Source organism: Ornithorhynchus anatinus, chromosome 13 (genome assembly GCF_004115215.2).
Source record: "Ornithorhynchus anatinus isolate Pmale09 chromosome 13, mOrnAna1.pri.v4, whole genome shotgun sequence".
Lineage (NCBI taxonomy): Eukaryota > Metazoa > Chordata > Mammalia > Monotremata > Ornithorhynchidae > Ornithorhynchus > Ornithorhynchus anatinus.
Genome location: NC_041740.1, coordinates 6,357,442 through 6,381,993, shown reverse-complemented (window position 1 = coordinate 6,381,993; position 24,552 = coordinate 6,357,442). Strand labels below are relative to the sequence as shown.

The window sequence follows — 24,552 nt, the reverse complement described above, 5'->3', positions numbered from 1 at the left end:
AGCTGTCATCCCAAATGAAGGTCTTCTCTCCTTACTCTTTCCTCGCCCCCTCCCCCATCTTAAAAACACTTGCTCCACCCTTTCTCACTGCTTTCTGCAATTCTCACTCTAATTTGGTTACTTCTCCCCTGCCTACACGCAAGTTCGAGCCCTCCCTAAACTAAACAAAAAATCCATTCTGTTACCCCAGAAAGCTCTCCAGCTGTCGCCTCATCTCCCTTGCCATCCAGATTCCTTGAACTGACTCAATTCATTCCTCTCTACCATTTCCCTCCCCTCAAACCCCACAATTTGGTTTTCCCCTCCTTCACTCTCTCCTGTGACTTTCTGGCTAAGAATGATGGGCTCAACTCTGTCTGAATCCTCCTTGACCTTTTCAGTCCATCATTCATATCTATGGACCACCTACTGTGTACCTAGGGCCGTATCAAGGGCATGGGAGAATACAGTAGAGTAAGATGACATCCCTGCCTTCAAGGAGCTAACCAGCTGGCACTAGTTGCCTTTGAAACTTTGTGACCACTTCTTCTTCTTCTGTCAAGAAACCTCTTCTGGGCATGGTTTTCCTAACAGTACCCTCCAGGCTTTCTTTCTGTTTCTCTGATCATGCCTTCTCAGTCACGTTTGCTCATTCTTCTTCCCCAACTGTGGGGGTCCACAAGACTGTGTGTGTTCTAGGTTTTCTGCACCTCTTGCTCTTCACTCATTCTCTCAGGGAGCTCATCCCTCGTCTGTGTGGAGAACTTCAAAATCTGCCTCACCTCTGACCTCTCAATTGTTTTACACCCAGTCTTGTAATAATAATAATGGTATTTGTTAAGCACTTACTATTTGCCAAGCACTGTTTTAAGCACTGGGGTAGATACAAGGTATTCAGGTTGGACACAGTCCCTGTCCCACATGGTGCTCACACTCTTAATCCCTATGTTACAGATCAGGTAATTGAGACCCAGAGAAGTTAAGTGACTTGCCCAAGGTCACTTCCTCCTTCCCCCACAAAGATTCACTCTGCCACCATCGTCGACAACACTTCCTAGCCCCAAAACCTTGAAACTTAATTTCATCTTTGACTCTTCTCTCTCTTTTTACCTCCCACCTTCAACCGTGTCCTTAAATTCTGATGCTTTTGCAACGTTTCCCAGGTCCCCTCCCTTTTCATCTCCGTCTTTTCAACCACCGTGTTAGTTCACATCTTTGATTCCTCTATCCTGGACTCTCTGGTGAAAGCTTGGTTGTTATCACACACTAGCTATCATGAAGTCTGAGTAAAGAAGCCAGTCCTACACCAAAGGGGATTAATATTATCCCTGTTAACTTACATCTGGCTATGGGCACATGTGGAGCGGAGAGTTCCCTTTTTATTAAGAAAGCTCAGGGAAAAGGATCAGTAGCAAACAAAGCCTTTCAAATTAAGTGTAATTCATAGTTTATAGAAGCAGATATTTTGATTCTGTGACCTTTCAAACAGCTGGAGGCTACATGAATGCATCTTTATTATAAAACAGGTGTTGTAATTCTTTATGCTTATACTTCAGTAGGCAGGATTGTAAAGGGTGAAAGACGATAAATGCTTCAAAAAAAAAAAGTAATTCTCTGACCTTCCCTATCTTCTCTTGCAAAGTAAAATCCCTATTCCTTAGATTTGGTAGTGATTTGTTTTTGAATGAATGAAATGATTGGCAGTGGGCCAAAGTACATTTCAATTGGAGCAGTTTCCTAAATTGTTCTCTCAAAAAAATGTGGCTTAGTGTCAGGTGTAAGAGTTTCTTCCTTTTCTGTAAACCAGAGGACTGATCCCTGAATATAATCAATAATTTGGTCATAGATACACTTCTACCTGGTAGATGCAGTGTAGCAGAAGGATGCGCTCATGCCCCAATTTAACCTGAGCAGTTTCTGTGTTCTCAGGAAAGTAGTTTGAAGGAAATAAATACTATTGAATGAATGAATTAATGAAATGACTAGAAACTAGAGCAATTTGAAAAGAAAACCTTGTAATGCAGTATCATGAGGAGGGATTCAAGTTTCAGGATTTTTGCTCTGCTTTCTAATATCCTGACAAATGTAATCTATTGGTAGTCCTATTTCTAATGGCCATTTTGGGGTTGTGAAGATGGTAAAATTGTCAAAATGCCAAATATCATTGACTCGATCAGAAACATGAATGTGCTTGCTGAAAGTTGAAGTTGACTCAGGTGGGCTGGGGAACATGCTTTCTATTGTTGCTTGTATCATGGGTGGGGTAGGCAGCTCTTTTTGAAAATAAAAGTTCTGCTCTGTGTACTAGCTCTTTCTTACAGGTATGAATAGAGGGGCATGTTTTGTTCTTGGGATGTTAGCACAGACCATTTTAAGTTGAAACGTGGGGAAAAATCAGTGTGCTTTCTAGAGTACACTAGAATGTGTTCCCAGTAGTCAGTAACAAAGCAAATCTGACATTATCTTCAAATTTCTCCATAAATGACAGACTGCCCTCACTAGATGAGGTTAACTTGCCAGGATTGTGTTTGCTTATTTTCTCGTACTCTCTCAAGCACTTCGTATACTATTCTGGAATCGGATCAGTCATATTTGTTGAGTGCTTACTGTGAGATGATGCTCAGGAAATACTTTTGATGCTAATTTGTTTTTTAAAGGCCTTTGAGATGTTGCTGCTTAGAAATACCAAATTTGGGATGCAAGTTTTCGCATTGAGGTTTTTTTTTTTTTTTGGTATTTAATCGCTTACTATGTGCAAAGCACTGTTCTAAGCGCTGGGGTAGACACAGGGAAATCAGGTTGTCCCATGTGGGGCTCACAGTCTTCATCCCCATTTTACAGATGAGGGAACTGAGGCACAGAGAAGTTAAGTGACTTGCCCACAGTCACACAGCTGACAAGTAGAGTTGGGATTCGAACTCATGACCTCTGACTCCAAAGCCCGTGCTCTTTCCACTGAGCCACGCTGAGTTCTGCACTGAACTATTGCTGGAACACATAGACTAACGCCTAGCTATTTCCCAGCAGAGGGGCTCTTTCTCTTTCAATTTAGCCCCACTGATTGTAATGGCAAGGATCCTGAAATGGGATTTTGCCCCATATATCCCCTTTAAACTTAGAGAAGCAGTGTAGCTCAGTGGAAAGAGCACGGGCTTGGGATTTAGAGGTCATGGTGTCGAATGCCGGCTCTGCCACTTGTCATCTGTGTGACTGTGGGCAAGTCACTTAACCTCTCTGTGCCTCAGTTACCTCATCTGTAAAATAGGGATTAAGATTGTGAGCCTCACATGGGACAACCTGATTACCCTGTATCTACCCCAGCGCTTAGAACAGTGCTCTGCACATAGTAAGCGCTTAACAAATACCAACATTATTATTATTTGTCTGGCTTAGTTGGCCGGCGACAACATTGGCTGGCTTAGTTCAGTTGGTCTTGATTCTCAAAACTTCACATTGATCTTCCAGGTTGAGTACCCAAAGTGGTAGCTGCTTGTACTTTCCAAGCACTTAGTACAGTGCTCTGCACACAGTAAGCGCTCCGTAAATACGAATGAATGAATGTGCTCAAAGTGCACTGCCTTGTATTCTGTCCTGCAGCCTGCCTGCACTTGCTACAGGCTCTTCTCCCAGTGGGTTGGGTGGCAAGACTTGGGGGGCTCTGTGCCTGGGGCAACAGCTTCTGCTCTTCCTCTTCTGGGTGGAGCTAGTGAACTCTAGTGAGGGTGGAGTACTGCCTCCTACCTAGACTCAGCCCAGTGAGGCACCTGGGAATTGCTAAGACCTTGCTTCTGACTCTGGAGGTGAAGGGGAGGAGGAGTAGATCCTGTGGGAGTCCTCTAGGCGCCCCTAAAGCAAAGAGGCTGAGTGATTCATCAGAGAGGCATTCTGCCTCAGGCTGAATCAGTTGACTTTGAGTGTCTGGATCTAGGGAGCTTCCCCCATCACGGGCACTGATGTGCTGTAATGAGTACATTCCTTAAGGAGCACCCTGAAGGGTTGAGGTGTCTTATAATTACTCCCAGTAATTTCTCCAAGAGGGAACACAAACTCCAATATGTAAGGGCGCTTAGGAATATGGAGTTGGCTGACCCTTGTGTGTGAACACCGCCTGGCTAAAATCATCTGATGTAATCTCAAAAGAAGAAATGGCGAAAATAATGCACAATTTGGCTGTAGAGCACCCTGCTTGGTAAACCCTCCAACATAAAGCTGTCAGGCCATTAGCAGTGGTCCAAAATCATATTAAAATGCCTTCCCTTCTCTTTAACAGGAATTACTAGATTTGATCTCCTCGGAGACTTTGGAAGGTTCAACTGGCTGGGAAACTTCTACATTGTCTTATCCTATAATTTGCTGTTTGCTATTGTGACAACGCTGTGCCTGGTCAGAAAGTTCACTTCTGCTGTAAGAGAAGAACTTTTCAAGGCATTAGGTAATTCTGGGATCTGAGTAATTCATTTTAATTTCTCTGGATAATTTGTTGATTTTTTTTAACTTTTAATTAGTTTGAAGCCTCCCCATATCCTCGGTCCCTGATGATTTTTATTGAATCCATTTCGAGTGCTATTTATTGCTACCACTCGTATGTTGCCCAGGAAATGATGGTGATTCACATTCTCGTGTGACCTCAGAGGGTGTTTAAATTTTTTTTTTCTTTTTACCATTATTCCCTCCTGTCTTTAGGTCTAGATAAACTTCAACGATCAAACAATGCAAGAGACTCTGAGGCCCCAAAGCCGTCCGCAAATGGCCATCAGAAAACACTGTGAAATACCCGATCAGTAGTCGATTGCAGTTACAAGAACTGAAAACTCCAACCTCATGACATTCCCGTCGCTTTCATCAGAATATTTCTGTGTTGATTTTGGTTCCTACTGTGGGGCCAGGGTGGTAAGCGCCGTTCCTCACCCTCTACTTCCGAGAACCTGACTACATCAGATCCTTCTTTTCCCACTGGACTTTTTTTTTGATCTGCTCCTTTAGACATAGGGTCTGTGAAGCCTGGAGTCTCTTCTGTGGACAGATTTTCTTAAGTCAATAGATATAACCCTGGTTAACACCTTAAAAGCTTTCTTGCCTCTTATGAAAACAGTGCTCGAGAAAAGCTTTGGAATTTTCTAAGGATTTATTCGGAGTCCAAAAGAAATGCGACGGGAAGGGTGAAACATTAACAGTTGGGGTCCCAGAGACTCAGGAAGGGAGGATAGGCTAGGTTATTGGCCACCCCAAAAAAAGCTCTTACAAAAAGTAGTCAAGAGGCTTAGTCCTTGTTATAGATTCAGATTTACTCTTATTGAGAAGTTGGGTTCGGTAACAGTGCAGTGGTTGGGCTGCCAGAGGGTTATCTGGAAACAGAATGTCCCATTTCTGGAAGGTTTAGTTGTAAGGGATGGAAGCTCATTTTCAGCCAACTCTGAAAGAGGAGACTGTTAATCAGTAGTCAGGGAGTCAAGAAATAAATATTAACTTCCTTCTTGCATCTGAGCCCAGCGGGCTTTGTAGAAAGCCATAGAGATCCCTCTCTTCCCCCTTTGTGTCGTCAAAGTCGTGCTCTCCAATAAGCTAGGGTAGGAGGCATTGGGCAGTCAATCAGTTGCCCTACCAAACGTGCATGTCTCCAGATCCCCCTTTTTTCTGTAGTGTCAGTGCCAGTGTGGAATCACACTGGTAAATTAGTCTTCGCCTTATAGGCTGCAAGTGCACATAGTTTTCTTAAGTGTTTTCTTTATATGAAGTAAATCATTTCCCCATGCTTTTAAGTCCCGATGACAACTGTTGAGAATGTTAAAGCTCAGTGGTGCAAGCCGCTTCTTGTTTCACTAAGCCCTTCAGCCCTGCCTTAGTACTGGAGAGACTAACTGAAATGCCAAGCTTCCAGCTACCAGTTGGCATCAAAATCAGTGTGTCAGCATTTTCCGGAGCGGACTATTTCTGCAGTGCAATGTGATCTGATCTTTGTTTTTTTTTCCTCTCTTCAAAATTATTGCACTACCTGTTAGATGGTTTTCCTGGTTCAGCAGCTCCATTAGATGAAAAATACTAAAATTTGATTTACCATTTCCGTTTGCAGGGCCAGCCAGCTAAAAACACTCTGGCGGTAAAATAGAAAATGTGGACACAGATTTGCCCACGATTCACATATATGCAATTTATATATACACACATGCACAATGTGTATGGGACTAAGATCGTCTGCGTTCAGACTAGACTACTAAAACGTTTGTTTTTCACAAATTGCTGAATTTAAAGTTTTTTGGTGAATTTCTATTTCTGGAAACTGGAATGCTGAGAACTTTGTGTTCACTTGGAATCTGGGGATGAGAAATGACTTTTCTCCAGGAGAGTCTGCATTCCCCATCTAGCATATCTGAGCCGCGTCACCCGTCAGGTGGGCTTCAGCCTTGATCTGTTCTACATGCAGTGTGGGTGCAGTAAAAACACAAAACCATCCTTCAGGCTTGTAAAAGTGGTTTTCTGAAGCAGCTAATGATCTTGGAATTGAGCTAGAGCGGAAGAGCAAATACACAGGAAATGAATAAAAGGGTAGCCCCTTGCCTCTGCTTTCTCATCTCACTCTTGTTTTCCATTCAAGCACTAGGTAAGTGTTCTGCACTGTACAGAACAGTGGATCCTCTCTGGTGGTCTTGGGATCACACTTGGACAGACAACACTGAAACTCAGGCAGAAAAGGGAAATCTCGTCAAGGAAAAGGACGGGATTGGGCGGTTGACATACTGGGCATACGCTAATTGCACTGAACTCTGAGCCCACCAGCAGAGGAGGCTTCGATGTGCATGGGGTCTGCAAAGCACTGGTTTGTTGACTTTTCATAGTGGTCTCCTTTTGTCGAGCTCTCGGAAAGTAGCGGTAAATCATAGCCAAATTTAGGTCAGCAGAGGGGAAAAAAGAGGTTTGATTCAAACAAAAGGCTCATATGGGAAGACATAATACTGGCTGTGTTCTTCGTTACTGCTAAAAGTGAGGAGGGGCTCGCGGGGGCCTGGAGGGGTGCGGTGGTGGCCAAGCCAGGAACGAGTCTGTCGCTTTCGACAGGCTGTGCGCTGCCCCTCAAAAGAGCGGGGAGCTCTGGCACACGACAGAGGTGGTGAAAGTACTAATCGTAGCTTGAATCTTGGGAAAGGGTTCTACATCGGAGTGCCACTCCACTTTCTAACAAAAAAAAAATCTCCTTTCACCCGAGCCATTTGCTTTAGATGAATGAACTCCTGTGGAAGGCTTTCTGGAGCCTCTTCATACTGAGTCCGTGAGAGACATGCACGACCAGGTGTCAGGACTGGTCAGTAAAGGTACTTCTGGCAGATGGGTAGACACGTAATGAGTTGGTCCTGTGGGATACGTGGGGTGGCTGGGCCAGACTGCAGAGACCCAAAGCTACCAGTTCTACAAGTTTCTGGAACTGCCTTCAGTTATTGACCGTGTGTACCTGCACACAAGCGACTACACAGAGATTTCCATTTTTCTCCCCTTTAGAAAGGAGTGTTGGATTTGCAGTTCCAGATATCAGACCAGGCTTTGGGGTTTATCTTGGACTGGCAATTTTAAGATGGGGATACAAAATTCAGGTCACTCCAGAGGAGGCACTGATTATCAGTTGGTTCTGAAATACTTTCTATAAGCGTTTTTAAACCGCTTAAAGTGTTTGCTCCCCCTTCTGCTTTGTCTCACACTGCTGTCATGTTGCACATTCACTTAGCAACCCCAAAATCAAGAATTTATTTAGCTGTAGTTGTATTTTTTTTTTCATATTTCACAGCACCTCTGAAATGTTCTCAAACTGCTCTTTTGAGTGATATCTCCCTTGTAGAGGTCTTCATGTCTTAATCTAGAGGTCCTGCACATTTAAAGGTGCCCAGAGCTGATTCTGGTGATACCATCGTCGTCATGTGTTGGAAGAGCAGTGCACGGAGGCACTTCTTTGTTGCCTCACTAACAATGTACCGTAGATATGACCAAAAATGAATGTTTAAAATCCTCTTTGTTGGCATGTGGCTCGTTGTTCTTAGCACAGTATTTATTGCACATTGACAGAATTGTTGTAATAGGACTTTTTTTTTTTAAGTGAGCACATCTCTGCAGTATTGACTTTTTAAACTTTTGAAAAGACACTGGTGTGATGTTTAGAAATCATTTTTGGATTCACTGGTAAACTATCTTTGTTTACAGATTGTAATGTGATGTTTATCTCTTGGTCCAGTTTTTTTTTTCTGAGATCCTCTAAGTGTAACTGTTTTTAAATGTCATAGGAATTAAAGAGTTTTACAAAAAGCTACGTCATGTTGGTTTAGCCGTGCTCACGTGTTTAAAAACAAATCTTTGTAAATAATCTTAATTCACACCACGGTCAAATGTTTAGCAGGTGGCAATCTGAGATGGTGTTTGAGTGCGTCAAAGAAAACATCTGCTCACTGATCAGGTGAAGTAAGTATATTGTCTCTTTTTGGTACAGAGATGGAATGAATACCCCTGAGCTTCACACACAGTCCCAACGTTTCCTTTCCAGAGAAATAACCAAAAAAAAATCCATTTGTATCAGATTGTGAGTTGGTGAATTTTGTGGCTGAGCTGGGGTTGTCAGTACCCCCAGGAGCATACCAACATGTAGACAGGGATAACAGCTATTTCCACTCTTTCATTTCATTATGTTATCTAAGAGCTCACGGGCGGCCGTGCCCACAAAATGCTGTTGGAAAGTATATTTTTCCAAAAAGTTTTTATTCTGCTCAAGTGAATTCTGGACATGGGAACTTCCATATTGGAACTGATGGCTTCCCTCGGATGTGAGTTTGAGAGCTGTTCTATCTGCAGACTCGTTTCCATGGCATCTATGTTTTATAGATGTTCAGGAACCCATTTTTGCATGTGAAACTGAGGAATAAAACAGTATGCCTTCTAATAATAATGATGGTATTTGTTAAGCGTTTACTATGTGCCAAGCACTGTTCTAAGCACTGGGGGGGATACAAGGTAATCAAGTTGTCCCATGTGGGGCTCACAGTCTTAATCCCCATTTTACAGATGAGGTAACTGAAGCACAGAGAAGTTAAGTGACTTGCCCAAAGTCACACAGCTGACAAGTGGCAGAGCCGGATTTAGAACCCACAACCTCTGACTCCCAAGCCTATGCTCTTTTCACTGAGCCATGCTGCTTCTCTGAAAAATGCAATTCATGCATTATGGGGGCTCAAAGAATATTAAATGTTTCCATAACCCTTAAGCTTTTCAAAAGGCAAAATGTTAATCCTATAAGAGAGTTCAGATTTAGAAGTCAGCAGTTGTGATGCCCGCATGAATCGAGGCTGTTTAAGGAGCGGCTTTTCAAAACACCAAAAGGGTGCAGAGGATTTTTGGAGGTGACTTTGAAGGAAGACACACCGTGAACCAGTCTTTTCTGCCATCATTTTGCATAGTAACTGCAAAGACTTCACAGATCAGGTGATTGCCAAAGTACAAAGTGATTTTTTTTCTGTTGCCAGCTCATAGTTGTATAAAATGATTTCAAGTTCTGCTATAACACCCCCCAACTTCAGCCATGGCTCTCGAGCTGAGCCGCAGACTACGTGGGACCTGAGATGGGCAGAGTAGACAATCTGCAAAAGAATATTCCTGTGCTCCTCAATGAGCGTGACTCTCCATTGTAGAGGACATTGCAAGAGAATTGGGAGGAGGAGGAAGAGAAGGCATAGGTTAGTATGTCCTGTTGTTTTCGAAAGATTTCACCTCGAGGCGGGGGTCACCATTCCTCATTGCGTGGAGGCGGGTCGGGCCGGGGTGGAGTAGTACATTGTTGAAAGACATGGGTGGAACGATGGGGTAAGTTATATGAGGGGGAACGTCCCCAACAAAGCCACTCCACTTTTATTAGAATGCTGTCCCAAGAGCTTACTACAGTGCTCTATACACAGTAAACACCTACTAAAAAGCAATGCGGGATTGCCAATGACAGAAGTGTTTTAGTAGAAACTTGGAAAAATGGTATTTTAATGATACATACAGAATTGAGTTGTATAGCAGTTTCCACTGGCTTCTGGAAATTTACAATAGATACTTTAACACATTATAGTCCCTAAACTTGCTGGTTTTAGTGGGGGGCAGTGGGGTATCTATGTGCATGCATCTGTGTGTGGTGATTAGTGTTTGGTTCTTCCTCATCAAAAACAAATTCAGCCAAAATTTCTCTAATGATCAGACCTCTGCATATGGTCTTCTGTCCACTTCCTCGTTGTACTTTTTTCTTTTTTCAATTTAATTCTATAAAAAAATTATTGTTTACCTTTTATCATTACATAATTGGAATTGATTTTGAATTAAAAAAGCCTGTAAGAGGCAACAGAACATTTTTGGAAAGTCATTATTGGATAGCAATTTTATTTTTATTTAATTAGCCTTGAAATTATAGATGTACTAAATCCATTCACTATTTTTAGTTTCCTTTTGTGGATCTGCCCTTGAAATATAATCCTTGCCTAAAAATGCCCAAAGCAAATTGGATGTTTAAAAAATATATTAAGTCTGAGTTTATTGCCTTTATTTCAAAAATTTCAGAACTTCAGTGCTCGATGTATGATACCATTTGGTTGTTTTGTAGCTACAACCCCCAAATATCACCAATGGATTCCGTTAAGTAACTTTGGGAATCTGAGATTGAAGAATAGTCGTAGGCTTCAAATTTGCCATTTTGGATTATGAAGCAATAAAATTAAAACATCTAATTTTCATGTCTTGGCACTTTTTTCACATCTTCCTCTTCCATGGTTAACTGGATATATCCTGGTACCTCTTTTGTATTTGAATTTAGTCTTACAACAGTTTTATACATTTCCCATTGAGTTATGAAAAAATTAATTAGGCAAGGATAGCAAATTTTTCAGTTTTAGAGAAATTCACCAGCCTGACACCTTCCCACCAAACAAAACATCTAAGTTTCTGATTTAGGGGAAAGTATGGAGTATATAATTATCCTTTTGTAAAACGTAGTCTTGGAAGAACTGATTTGTGAACTGTACATTTTTTATTTTTGTCCGGGAATTCACATTTAACATTCTGAGTAAAAACCTACAGAATTTCTCTGTAAAATGCTGTTAGGTTTATACGACATTTTGAAGAGCTTCATGTAATATGTGCCTGAGAAATACAAGCCCCATAGATACTACAGTGAATCCACTACAGCAGTACAGAGAGTGTGGTATGAGAGGGATGGGGTGGGAAACTGCATCATGGATACTGTAGGCCACATGATAGGACCACCCTTGGGGCATTAGAGGACACCGGTAAGAGCCTGGGTCCCAAGTTTGTTGGCATCGGAGTCAGTGCGGAGCCCTTTGCTGCTGCTGTTTTAGTATGGCATAGTAGATAGAGCGCAGGCCTGGGAGTCAGAAGGTCATGGGTTTGAATCCCGACTTTGCCACTTGTCTGCTCTGTGACCTTGGGTAAGTCACTTAATTTCTCCGGGCTTCAGTTACTTCATCTGTAAAATGGGGAGTTAGACCCTGAGCCCCACCTGGACGGGGGCTGTGTCCAACCCGATTTTCTTGTATCTAGAAGCAGCGTAGCTAAGTGGAAAGAGCCTGAGCTTGGGAGTCAGAGGTCATGGGTTCAATTACCGGTTCAGCCGCTTGTCAGCTGTGTGACTTTGGGCTGAGCCTCAGTTACCTCATCTGTACAATGTGATTGTGAGCCCCATGTGGGACAACCTGATCACCTTATATCCTCCCCAGCGCTTAGAACAGTGCTTTGCACATAGTAAGCACTGAACAAATGCCATAATAATAGTAATAATTATTATGCTTAGTACAGTGCCTGGCACATAGCATTTAACAAATACCAGAGTTATTATCATTATTTCCAATCGTTTCAAAAAACTACTAACTCTTCCACCTTTTGCCCTAGAGACCTGGCTCTTTGGGGGTCGCCATATCAGGCAGAGAAGAGCTTTAGTCCAGAGGACTCGAGAAGTGAGAGTTTCGAGAGAAGCATGTCGGGGCAACAGGCCAGTGACCGTTTACTACAAGCTACAGACCTCAGTGGGGAGCTGGATGTACATTACTGCCTCAGATTCTTGTAAAGAACTAAATCTCCTTTAAAGAACATATTTTATTTAAATCCAACTAATAATACCCTCCCTTTATATAATTAATGTCTATAGGGTTTTGATATACTTTCTCATTTTATCCTGCAGTTTTCCCTGTGAGGTTGAAAGAACAGATGGGGAAATACATTTTGTTCAAGGACACACAGCGAACAGTGACCCAGAACCCATGCCTCCTCTCTTGCCACTGAGTGCACATCTCCCAACCCCCTGCCTTCTCACTAATCCTAGCATGGCCTCTGAATTCACACTCTCTTTGTAAAGTCTTAAGGAGGGGGAGATTCACTGTGTCTTTTCTTCAGTGCATTTCCTAAGCAGGATGTCTTCTGCTAGAGTAGACTCGCTTTATCCCTGAAGGCAAGATCACTGAGTAGGTAAATCAGCAGGTAAATCTGCCATTACCACAATTTCAGCCCTTTCCATTTAATTGGCTTTCAAAACTTTTATTTGGTTTTGAATTGGTAAAGATGGATAGTGCCTGTACAGAATCAGTAAGTATTTATGCCAAGAGGTGTCTCTTGTGGATTGTGAATTCAAACTCTTTGAAAATTAGACATCTCAAGTTATTTGCCCGAAATGGACACATCCAATTAAAGCTGAACTTAACATTCAAGAACTCTCTTTTGATAGCACGCGCGACATAAAGGGCAGGTGTATATTTCTCCTAAGGAAAACTCCTCCAATGCCAGAAGACACATGTGATGAAACATGTGTGAGCAAGACAGGAGAACAGTGTGGCGTGCCTGGCTGTTGACTGGCTCTGAAGAGGAATACTGCAAATGGGTTGGGAGACAGAGTGGGGTAAGGCAGATGGAACAGTCAGATATCTCTTGGTGAAGGGCCTGAAATGGGAAGAAAAGAGATGATGATGATTAAAATACCTGTGAATAGAAACTTTTGGTTAAAATATATAAACTCTGGGAATGTTGTCAAGAGCAGTATACTGTCTGTTGAGTTTTGTATCTTCATCCCTTCCACTAAAATAATTTGGAATCTCATCTTGTCTCATATTCAAAATGGGAAAGACATCTCATCTATTTTAGAGAGCAACTCTAAAAGAGAACATTTTACTTGCAAACTCCATTATAAGTGCTAAATCCAATGCCTGCTTTTTCTCATTCATCAGGAAGGATTAAAGTACAGTATTGAGAAATTGAGAGTGGCTGAAACAATCAGGGGTCAGTGCAGGATTTGAGCCTTGGACCCAGCCTCAGGCAGGATGGATAAAGGAGATTCTCAAAAGTGAAGTAAGGGTTGTGTAAAAATGGGCTAAAGTCTCCATGAGGCTACCTGCAAACCTGCCCAATGGATCTGCGTGGCACATAATCAGATGGGCTAAGGAATAGCCACGTGTTGTGCCCTTGTCTTGCTGCTAAGGGAACCCTTTGAGCACTCATGTCCTGAAAGCAGTTAGCTTTCAGCTCAGAGCTCTAAAACCAAATGCCCCTTGGGATGAGAGAGAATGAAAGGGGCAGTGGAGAGTTTAGGAGATAGCACTGAGAAAGCACCTGCACACATGCTAGGACCTGAACCTGGGGGAAGAGCTGGGCCAGTCTGATTCATTTCTCTGCTGCTCTTCTCTTCACAGGGAAGAAACCTGAGGCACAGAGAAGTTAAGTGACTTGACCAAGATCACAGAGCAGGCAAGTGCCTGAGCTGGGATTGGAACCCAGGTCATCTGACTCCCAGGCCCATGCTCTTTCCATAGGCCACGCTGGTTTATGTTTGAAATCGATTTACCAAAAAAAAAGGAAACCTTTTATTATTGGTATGTATTTTATATTATTTGATCCTGTCGTGCATATCAATTTTAAAATCTCTAATTTTTGTATCTTGGAAATGTTTCCTGCATGGTACCCATTAGGAGTTCCATGCCACTACTGAATTTACCCAAGAGCCCCAGAACAGAGTAATGAAATAGGACAGTGGGCCAAGCGGTTTAAGAGTTTCTTTCCCCACCTGGCTCAGCTGTTAAGGAAAGGCTCTCCTCCCCATCCCTGTACCCCCAAACTCTCCCCCTACCCCCCAACCCTACCCATGCCCCCCTTCCCCCCCCCCCCCCACTTGTCTGTCTCCCTACCTCTGCATCAGCATATCATCCATGGAGCCACTAGCTAAGGGCAGCCTAGTACTGTGTAGCTTCTTTTGTGGAAATCACAAGTCCCAAACCAACCTGCATTTGGACTTTCTCCCATTCAACTTCTGTAACTTCTCGGCCACACCTTTCCTCCAGCTGTTGAAGAATGCGTCTGTTTGCAGCTACGCAGCAATCGATTTCAGTAAAAAACTCTTCTATGTTTGTATCATATGAACGCAATAACCGATTACTGATTTCTTTGAACTAAAAAAAAAAGGAAATACCTTACTATGGAAACTTGAAATATTAGTATAAACCTAACAGATGATTAAGGGGTGCTGGACTGGGTTGGAAAACAAAGTGCATTTTTCCCCTTCGAAAGTCAGGTCATTGCCTTAACTTCCCCCATTTGAAAATAAACATTTTTAGAAAAACCTGAGATCCAAGTAGTTCAAGTTTTCCTGTGTGCTCTCAGCTCAGGATGAACCCCAAAATTATGCCCTTGATTTGAAAGTACTGACCGTCAGCTAGCCACGCATTGAAAGTGAAATTTAGTAAGGAAAAATGTGAAATTGAATTTTTAAGAAGTCACATTATATGGCAAAACTTCTTTATGCCTCACTTCCCTCATCTGCAGATTGGTGATTCAGTGCCTGTTCTCCCTCAGACTGAGCTCCTGGTGGGGCCTGATTATCTTGTATCTCCCCAGCGCTTATTATAGTGCTTGGCGCATAGTAAGCCCTTTACAAATACCACTGTTATAAGTTATACGAATGCATCTGCAATCTCCAGCACCTACTTATAACTGTCCACCCCACCCCTACCCTCCCGCAAGTCCTTTGTATATATGTTGTTCTATTGTAACTTCAGTTACTTGGCTAGCTATTTGTAAATATTTTTGCCAGTCTCCCCTGTTGGAGCGCAAGCTCACTGTGGGCGGGGACTGTGGCACTTCTTCATTTTAATACTTAGAGCGCTTAGTTCAGTGCAGTGCACCCAGTGGTTGCTTGATAAATGCTATTACTTCTCCTCCTCCTCCTTTGAGGAGACAATCTTGCAGAAAGAGCAGCCTGGTATGTAGCAAACAGGACAGGGAGGGATCGCTCTCCTTAAGCAGAGGTTGCATTGCAGGAAGATTGGGATACAAAGAGGAAGATTTTAAAATAGTGCCGACACTTAAAACAGCCACCTTATCAGCATAGCAAAGGGCAATCTTTGTGTGTGCACCGTGGGGAGGGTTGTCAGGCCTAGACCTTTTTCACCCTCCCCTGGTCTCCCCCCACCCACTCTATGCATGGATAGGATCGCTGCAAGGAGTGTCCTCTTGAGAAGTGTAAGATACTCCCACACTCTGTGTAGCTCTACATTTCTACCCACTCTAAGTGCAGCTATGTTAAGCAGTTTCTTCCCATTCTCTTCTCCCCAAATGTGAACTTTTAAAGGGAAAAGAGCTCTGTACTAAGCAAGCCCTTGGAAGAGTACCAAACACTAGAGTTGGTAAACACCATCTCTGCCCTCCAGGACCGAACATCGTGTCCTAATGACAACCTATAAGGGAAGTTAGACTAATTTTTACAGTAACATCTTTAACTTAGAATGTGGCCTCTGCAGTGACCTAAGTAAAGTCTCTGTTCCTGTATTTGTAACTTGCTAGATTCTGGGGTATTATAAATGAATTCAAGTTTATTTGATTTTTTTTGTAGTGAAGGGGAGCGTTCTGGGGAAAAAAAATAACTTACAGTGGAATTCTAGGAAATGACAATGGTTAAAGCAGATTATTCAAAGGAAACAGAGAAACCTGTTGGAAAAGGTATGGTTTTATGGGATTTTTAAAATGTGTAAAGTGTACATATATATGCTGGCCAGTGTTTCGATTTTAGTTGATAGATGAAGCAATTGTCCAACCGTCTAAGAGTAACATGTCAGATATACATTAAAAAATTTGTCCAAACAAAAACACCCAGGTGAACTTTGTCCACCAGTGGAGGCCTTCCTAAGTGATCTATCTTTGTGTCAGCAAATTGCTTACTAATGTGTTGACTTATGGGAACCCTCCAAAGCAAAATGAAAAGGTTGGAATTTACAGCATATCAATGAATCAGTTGATAAGCTTTTACTGGTTTAATATCCTTCTAGTCCTGCTGCTTGGAGCCACTTCAAGTTAGCAACAGAATGTTTGCCATCTCCATGTGATAAAGGAAGTCAAAGGACTAAACAAACTTCAAGACCATTACACTGTTTGGTGAGATTTAAATGAAAATTGTTAGAGGAATCACATGGGAAGGGCAGGGAGGAAGGGGACCTAAAGTCAACCACATCATTTTACAAATGACTTACCTAAATTCTTAAACAATAGCCAGGACTTTTAGCTAAGGTGGAGATAATGTAATGCAGTTGAAAAGATTTAATTGCACCAATAAAAGACCATACCTCAATTAAATGACATATGCAAGCAGACTTTCATAGATAAGGATCAAAGAAATTCACTTCCAAACACACTGCATTCTAGGCAACACTTGGAGCTTTCTGTACACATGGGGAGAGATATTACCATAACATGATTTCAATGACCTTTCCGAGCCTCTTTGATCTGAATTAGTACGAACTTGAATGGATTAGAGCAGCAAGGACTACTGTAACTCCCCCAGTCAATTAAAATACTCTGTTTCTGCAGTGACACTTTTGGCTCAGATTCTACTTCTATGACACTCTCCTTTGAAAGAACAAAACTCGACATTTAACCTCTGTTGTACTGCCACAAGAATTTGATATATTTTAAAACCATCAACATTGTAGCACCACATTTCTTTGAAGTGTATTGATGTTTAGTTAAGACTGTGGCAGGGACATTTTAAAGCATGACAAGTTTATGAAAGGAACAATTCTTAGTGGCTGGAAACAGATTGCTGTTTGTTCGTAAAACACATGGGTCATTTTCCCACAAACTGACACCCAATAAACGTGACACCAAAGAACAATTCCCCCTTACAAAGACCAGGGAAACAAATGAAAAACCTAGTTCCTACTCTTTTTAGACCTAAGATACCCTTACAGCTAACCTCCCATCCAACTTAACCATGTCCAAGCAGGTGAACAGGGGAGTAAAATTTACATACACTTAGTCCTGATCCTGAATTTGCAAAAGTCAGTGATGTTCCTGTGATGTTCCTGACAAACATTAAGCCTAGTTCTACAAGCTTGCCTTCTTCGCTAAATCTTTATCTAGGAAGACTGTGTGGCAGGGAGGGGTTTTGGATTCGAGAGAATTGATGAGTCTGACCTTATTTGCAAGAGTCTAAAATCAAATAGCGCTTGAATAATTCTCAAATGCATAGAAAATTTTCACTGGGGATTCAACTCCCTTGGAGAGTTTCTGTGGTTCTGTTCTGGTGCAGGTAGGGCTTGCCCACACTCACAAAGCTGGAAGGAGCTTGTGCTTGGAGCCCATTGCTCCCGGAGGTCATGTCAGTGCTCTCCCACCACGTGTGATGCCAGCAGTGTGGGGTCCTTGTCCTCTAAAACACACTTCTTTATCTTTGCTTTCAAACTGGCTTTTAAAATAAAATTTAAAATTGATTTTTTCCCCCCCAAAACAGGCTATTGGGTATACTCATTTTCTTCTACCAATGCAGGTTTTCAGTTTTATAAGCTGCAGGTTCTTATTTTTTGTAGGCAAGAATAATGGTGATTATTCTTTTCCTCAGAATGTTTTTATGTGGGGAAAAAATGTAAACTATTAGTCTTAAAATACAATGAATAATGATGGTCAGGGTCTGAGAGTTCCAGGTATGTGAAGGTGGAGTTAACCTGAGCAAGGAAACCACAGTTCTGTTTGTAAGCAGAAGTTAAATCCGAATGTCATACGAAGCACAATCTCACTAACATTTAAAAAAGTTGCTGAAGAATCTTTTTTAACATAATCTTTTTTAATGTTGATGACTGACAAAGGTCTTATCAATTTCTTTTGGCCATTACCTCTCTATAAATTATAAATTATTCATATTTATGTCTGTGGACGGTAAGCTTCTGGGCAGGGACTGTATTGTACTCTCCCAAGCACTTAGTACAGTGCTCTGTCCACAGCAAGTGCTCTGTCCACAGCAAGTGCTCAATAAACACCATTGATGATATAAGGGCTTTATTCACTAAGGAAGGGCTTTATTCTATCTTTGTCTCTTGCAAAAATACTACTCCAGTTTTTTAAAGCAGCGGCCCTTGAAATATACAAACTAGGGATATAACATAGTATAAAATAATCAAATTTTGTGTTCAAATTAGATACTCAAGGTTTCTGTAAAAATATGTATGTGGATGGGAAAGACTGAGTCCTTTATTCACAGATCAACTCAGGGTGTACCTGTGGATGTGAGTATTCATTAAAATTAATTTTTAATCATGAAATAATTTTGACTCCACTTCTAAAGGACAGCACTGAAGAGGCTCTGTCCCCTCCCCAAATTAAGACGTCAGAAAGCACATCAAATCCACATTTGGCAATCATCTTCCAACTTTTGTTTTAGATGCTGGCTAAAATCTTAGGAACACTGAAAGAGGATGCATTAGCAAATGTCTCCTTTGGGGCTGAAGTTGTGAATAAAGACTAGCCTTGTTAACAAGGACAAATAGCTCTATCAGGCTCACTCTCTGATACTATTCTCCTAACAATGACTCCCCAAATTACAGTCCAGTCAAAGTAGGTTTCAGTTAGAGCAATCATTCAAAATATTTACAAATCAAACATAGAAGGGGCTGAACTAATAGCAGATTCCTCACCCTTCCTCTGTTTAAACTGTTTGTGTGTACTAATAGGAGCTAGTGTCTAGATAAATAAAACAAAACAAAAACACACACACACACAGATCCTGCCCTCTGTGTGCTTACAGTCACACAAGCATACAGTCTGGTGAATGGGGAAAGAAGCAGGCAGTAATTTCTGGAGTGTGGTAAGGGGGATGTTAGGTTGGAGAGTGGTTAAGGGTAACTGGGGAAAGCTGCTAAGGAGACCATCTTAGAAATTACATTTAAAAGAGGGATGTCATTTGGTGGACTGTGGGGAAACTATTATGTGGTTTAACTTTGGGAAAGGCTTGGGGATGAGGACTGAATGCAAGGAGACAAGTTAAACTGGAAAGAGGGTGTGGGCAGGGAGGGGAGGGGCTAGCTGGTAAACAGCCTCGAAGGGTCTCGTTAGCCATATGCATTTGCTCTGAGACCAGTGTCAGAGCAGTGGGGCTGGAAAATGATTTGAGTAGAACTGAAAAAACAGTTTGGGGTGGGCTGCTAGGCAGCAGGCCAGTAATTGGGGTATGAAGTTACCAGGGTTTGGCAGTAGGAAGGGGATTCCAGAAAGCCTTGTTTTGGAGAAGGAAATACCTTTACTTTTTAACTTCTATGTATTCAGGATGTTGAAGATTACGAGTCGGTTTGGGATTTGATGGTCAAGTAGAACAGTGACACATTGCCCAAGATGATGGAGAAGCCGCCCATAAAATATGGAATTCTGCCTTGGGCTTGAAGGAGTAGCCAGGTGACTGATTTTAGTTTTTTTTTTTAATTTGGGGAGGGGGAGTGGTTGTGTGAAACCAAGTAAATTGGTTTTCTCTCTCTTTCTAATGTTGCTTCCCAATGGAGACAGTCTTAATTTGAATGAAGGATTTATCTGATGAAATCTTTTAGCCTACCTGAGTCTTGCACTTTGTACACTGTGAGCATTTTAAGCAAGTTTCTGTGTTCAAAGAAATTAGAATAAATGACAATAATTGTATTGATAAGGTGTTTACTAGCTACCAAGCATGGCATTAAGAGCTGGGGTAGATCAAACAATCATATTTATTTAGTGCTTACTGGGTGCAGAGCACACAGGGAAGCAGCATGGTGGAGTGGATAGAGCACGGGCCTGGGAGTCAAAAGGTTGTGGGTTTTGATTCCGGCTCCACCACTCGTCTGCTGTGTGGCCTTGGGCAAGTCACTTCACTTCTCTGTGCCTCAGTTACCTCATCTGTAAAATAGGGATTGAGACTGTGAACTCCATGTGGGACAGGGAATTGTCCAACCCAATTTGCTTGTATCCACCTCAGGGCTTAGTAGAGTGCCTGACACAAAGTAAGTGCTTAACAAATACCTCAATTATTATTATTACTAAGCATTTGGGTGAGCACAGTATAACAGAAATGGTAGACACGTTTCCCGCCCTCAGGGAGCGAACAGTCCTTAGATGCAAGACAATCAATGGGGCAGTCCCTGTCCCACATGGGGCTCACGGGCTGAGGTAGAAAGAACAGCTCTTATGTCCTCATCTGTAAATCAATCAATCATCCCTACTTATTGGCGGACATTCCCTGTCCACAATTAGCTTACAGTCTAGAGTGTGTAAAAGGGGGATACTAAGACCTAGAGAGTCAAGTGAGTTGCCCAAGGTTACCCAGCAGGTCAGGGACACAGCTGGGACTAGAACTGAGGCCTAGGAGAAAAAACAAGCAACTGGGAGTCAGGAGGCCTAGCTTGGTCCCCACCTCCATCCTTTGAATTGTTTCTAAAATTATAAAGAGTTTGAATTGAATGTTTTCGTAACTGGGGCTAATTCAGAGGACCCATTTGGCTCAAAATGCATAAAATCTATCTGAAAGGGCTCCCAACTATACAATACTCTAATTCCATGATTCATAATAGTAATAATGTTTTTTGTTAAGCACTTACTAAGTGCCAAGCATTGTACTAAGCACTGGGGTATGTACAAAATAATCAGGTCCCATATGGGACTCACTAAGTAGGAAGGAGAGCAGGTATCGACTCCCTGTTCTGCAGATGAGAGAACTGAGGAACAGAGAAGTGAAGTGACTTGCCCAAAGTCACACAGCAGGCAAGTGACAGAGCTGGGATTAGAACTCAGGTCCTCTGACTCTCAGGCCCATGCTCTTTCCACTGGGCCACACTTTTTATCTAACAATGTGTTCAGGCAGCTGTTGTCAGGGTAACCGTATTATTAGCTTCTAAAAATTGTTCTGAATATTAAATGGGAAAAGATTCTTATGCCATATATCGTAAGATCCAATAATCTGCTTTTTGCTTTCATTTTTTATTGTTGAGGAAGAGTTGCCTATACAACAGGCTCTTATCACTTTTAGGGAGAAGTGTTTGTGGCTGATCTGTAGGTAAGTTTTTTTTTTTTTTCCCAAACTCATTAGCTTATATCCCTAAAACAATCATAGTTTTATTTTGTTTTTGAATTTCCTGTTTCTGCTTCTCCCTGCAGCTCCCCAGCTCAGCTTGCTTGCTTTGGGTGCTGCTCCCTCTTGGTCATTTTAACTTTCTTTTTGGAAGAGGGCTCTTGCATTCTGCAATCTTTACAACAGAATGAAGGAAAAATAAAATATGTGATTAGATCTGAAAGGGTATATACACTCTGAGCTAACAGATTTTTTTTTAAATGCAGGATTAATGAATGAGAGGTTCACTTAGTTCTGGTTTGAGTATTAAAAAAGAACACTATCTCCGCTCTGTAGAACCATAGGATATTGGGATTTTCTAAAGGTGAGTCAAAGACAAAACTGCTTCACCCATGAAAATGTCAAATTTTCTGAAGCAATATAAAAAATAGGAGTTTGAGGAGGAGACTGTTGGACAGTGATTTCTTTAAAATGGAGTAAGTTAATGGGACAGAGATTAATTACTTCCAGGGACAAAGGTGAAACATATTACCGAGAAAGTAAATTAGTCGAGAGAATAATGGACACTATGGGAAGGGCGTGGGTCAGTTTGGAACAGCTGTCATTTTAGTTGCTGGTCAATGAAGGTTCTTTTTCCAGAGAAGAATGCGAGAGGGCTGGAGAACTAATAGGAGTGCTACTTTTCCCCCTCTTTCCAACAAAATAGCAAAGGCTTGAACAGCTGGAGAGAGACAGGGAAAGCAGACATATCAATTAATCTAGATAAAAGGTATATTTTAGAAAATGATTAGGGGTCGTCAGGTTTCTTGAAAAACCTGTGAGTCAATTGAGGGATCTATAAGGATACTTAGAAATGTCTAGATTTTCTCTCTTGGCTAAAGAAAACTAAACAGATAGTTAAGAGGAAACTGTCCTGAGTGAAGAGTTGGTTGCTTCGTTGAACCCACTGGAGCTTCTAGCTGAAGGTTTCAAGAAATAAGATCCCCATCTTTTTATTTCATTTCCCTGAAACTACCATTCTTGTTCGTATTTGAGCACCTAATGTATGTAGCCCAAGCACTATACTAAACATACAAAGGGCTTGGAGACCTGATTTCTGCCTTTCATGAAATTTGGATCTAAAGGAGGAAATGGACATAAATTGCCCAATAAAATAGATGAGAGAATAGATGCAGGCTATAACAAAAAATGGAGATAATTTACCTGAGTGCTGCAATGACTGATGGGGCGGCATGATCAGGAAGGTTGGGGGCGGGGGTCATCAGAGAATGTCTTTGGAGGAGGTGGTGTTTTTTGAAGTGTTTGTGTGACCAGTGGGCTAGTGGTGAAAGAGGTGAGCATGAGAGGCAGTTGGAACAAGAACTGGGTTATAGAGATGGTAGTTCCCATTCCCTTCTGTGTGTGCTCCAAAAATGGAATTTGAGCATGTGGATTTTTGATTCATTTCATCATCAACCATATTTATTTTCTACTTGGGGCTTCAAAATCTACACAAAGGGAGCAAGATGATGAAGTAGGGGCTTTCATTGAGGAAAAAAAGTTAAACGACAAATTTAATAAAGTAGAATGATAGTCTAGACCAGGAGTTTAACAGCTGAGGGCAAGAATCAGCCAACACAATCCAATGGAAGAGCACAATGGTGGAAATTATTTGCTCTGGGGTTCTCTTTCACACATACACTTCTTTATACTGAAAGATATGTCAGTGGAATTCATTTTTAGGGGTGCATGGGGGTGTCTGAAAAGGCTGTGGGACCCCCAGTCTTGGCTACATTGTGCCCACAAAAGCTATCCCTTGTCATGCTGTCAGGTTTGATGTTTGCAGTATCTGGTGCTCCTTTTTCTTTAAAAACCAGTTTCAAGGAGAACGTTAATGAGCAAAAGATCCTCTTTAACAAGAAGGGCTACTCCCAGGATTTCACTTCTGGCACTTCCTTTCTTTAGGGCCAAAGTCTTTTTGGAGACGAGCTCATGCTTTGGCACCACTGGCGTGCTGACCAAAGGGTAACCCTACATAGCCACTCAACCAGGCTGGCCAGCTTGGTTCCCTTCTAGGATTTCAACTTGTTTCTGCTGCCACCTCTTCTGTTGTTGGTTTCAGGGCTCCTCCACCAGCCCCCCTTCCCACCCAACCCTCCTTAATTTATCCATCCTGCCTTCTGCTCAGGTGGTAGGGACAGTGTGGGTGTGTGTGGGGCACACAGAATAATAATAATAATGCTGGTATTTGTTAAGCGCTTACTATGTGCCGAGCACTGTTCTAAGCGCTGGGGTAGATACAGGGTCATCAGGTTGTCCCACGTGAGGCTCACAGTTAATCCCCATTTTACAGATGAGGTAACTGAGGCACAAAGAAGTGAAGTGACTTGCCCACAGTCACACAGCTGACAAGTGGCAGAGCTGGGATTCGAACTCATGACCTCTGACTCCCAAGCCCGTGCTCTTTCCACTGAGCCACGCTGCTTCTCTAAACAATGACAGAACATTGACTTTCCCATCACTGTAAACAGTATCATCATCCATCCTGCCTCACAAGCCCCTAACTGTGGTATTATCCTCAATTCATCTCTCTCACTCAATCCACCTATTCAGTCTATCATTAAATCCTGTCGATCCAACCTTCCCAACATCACTAAAATCCTCCCTTTCTTCTCCATCTAAACTGTTACCATGTTAATCCAAGCATTTATCTTCTCCCCACTTGATTCATTTCTCAGCCCCCTTGCTGACCTCCCTGCCTCTTGTCTCTCCCCATTCCAGTCCATAGTTCACTCTGCTGCCTAGATCATTTTTTTTTTTTTTTTACAAAAATGTTCAGTTCATGTTTCCCCACTCCTCAAGAACCTCCAATGGCTGCCCATCCACCTCCTCCACCTCAGAAATGCCTTACTGTCAATGGTAAAGCACTCATTCACCTTGCCCCCTTCTACCTTACCTCACGGCTCTCCTCCTACCACCACCCAGCCCTCCTCTAATGCCAACCCATTCACTGTACCAAGATCTTGTCTATTTCACCGGCGATCTCTTACCCTTGTACTTTTGCTGGCCTGGAACCCCCTACCCGTTCATAGCCGACAATTACTCGCCCCACCTTCGAAGTCTTTTTGAAAGCACATATCCTCCAAGAGCCTTTCCCTAAGCCATTTCCTCATCTCCCATTCCCTTCTGCGTGGCCCTTGCACTTGGATCTGCTCCTTTTTTTCCACCACACCTCAGCCCCACAG

The 24,552-nt window shown here is 42.2% G+C and overlaps 2 protein-coding genes across 2 annotated transcripts in view; one reads left to right on the top strand and one right to left on the bottom strand.

The window, feature by feature from the left end:
* The window catches only part of LMBR1 (limb development membrane protein 1), a 108,533-nt gene extending 100,264 nt beyond the window's left edge, over positions 1-8,269 (top strand). The window contains exons 16-17 of the mRNA XM_029077776.2: positions 4,250-4,411; positions 4,663-8,269. Of these exons, the coding sequence (XP_028933609.1) occupies positions 4,250-4,411; positions 4,663-4,748 (248 nt within the window). The 3' untranslated portion in view covers positions 4,749-8,269. The remainder of the gene's footprint in view (positions 1-4,249; positions 4,412-4,662) is intronic.
* A 4,238-nt stretch (positions 8,270-12,507) lies between these two features.
* The window catches only part of RNF32 (ring finger protein 32), a 29,493-nt gene continuing 17,448 nt past the window's right edge, over positions 12,508-24,552 (bottom strand). The window contains exons 8-9 of the mRNA XM_007667855.3: positions 14,259-14,426; positions 12,508-12,927 (exon numbers count right to left, since the gene is read on the bottom strand). Of these exons, the coding sequence (XP_007666045.1) occupies positions 12,688-12,927; positions 14,259-14,426 (408 nt within the window). The 3' untranslated portion in view covers positions 12,508-12,687. The remainder of the gene's footprint in view (positions 12,928-14,258; positions 14,427-24,552) is intronic.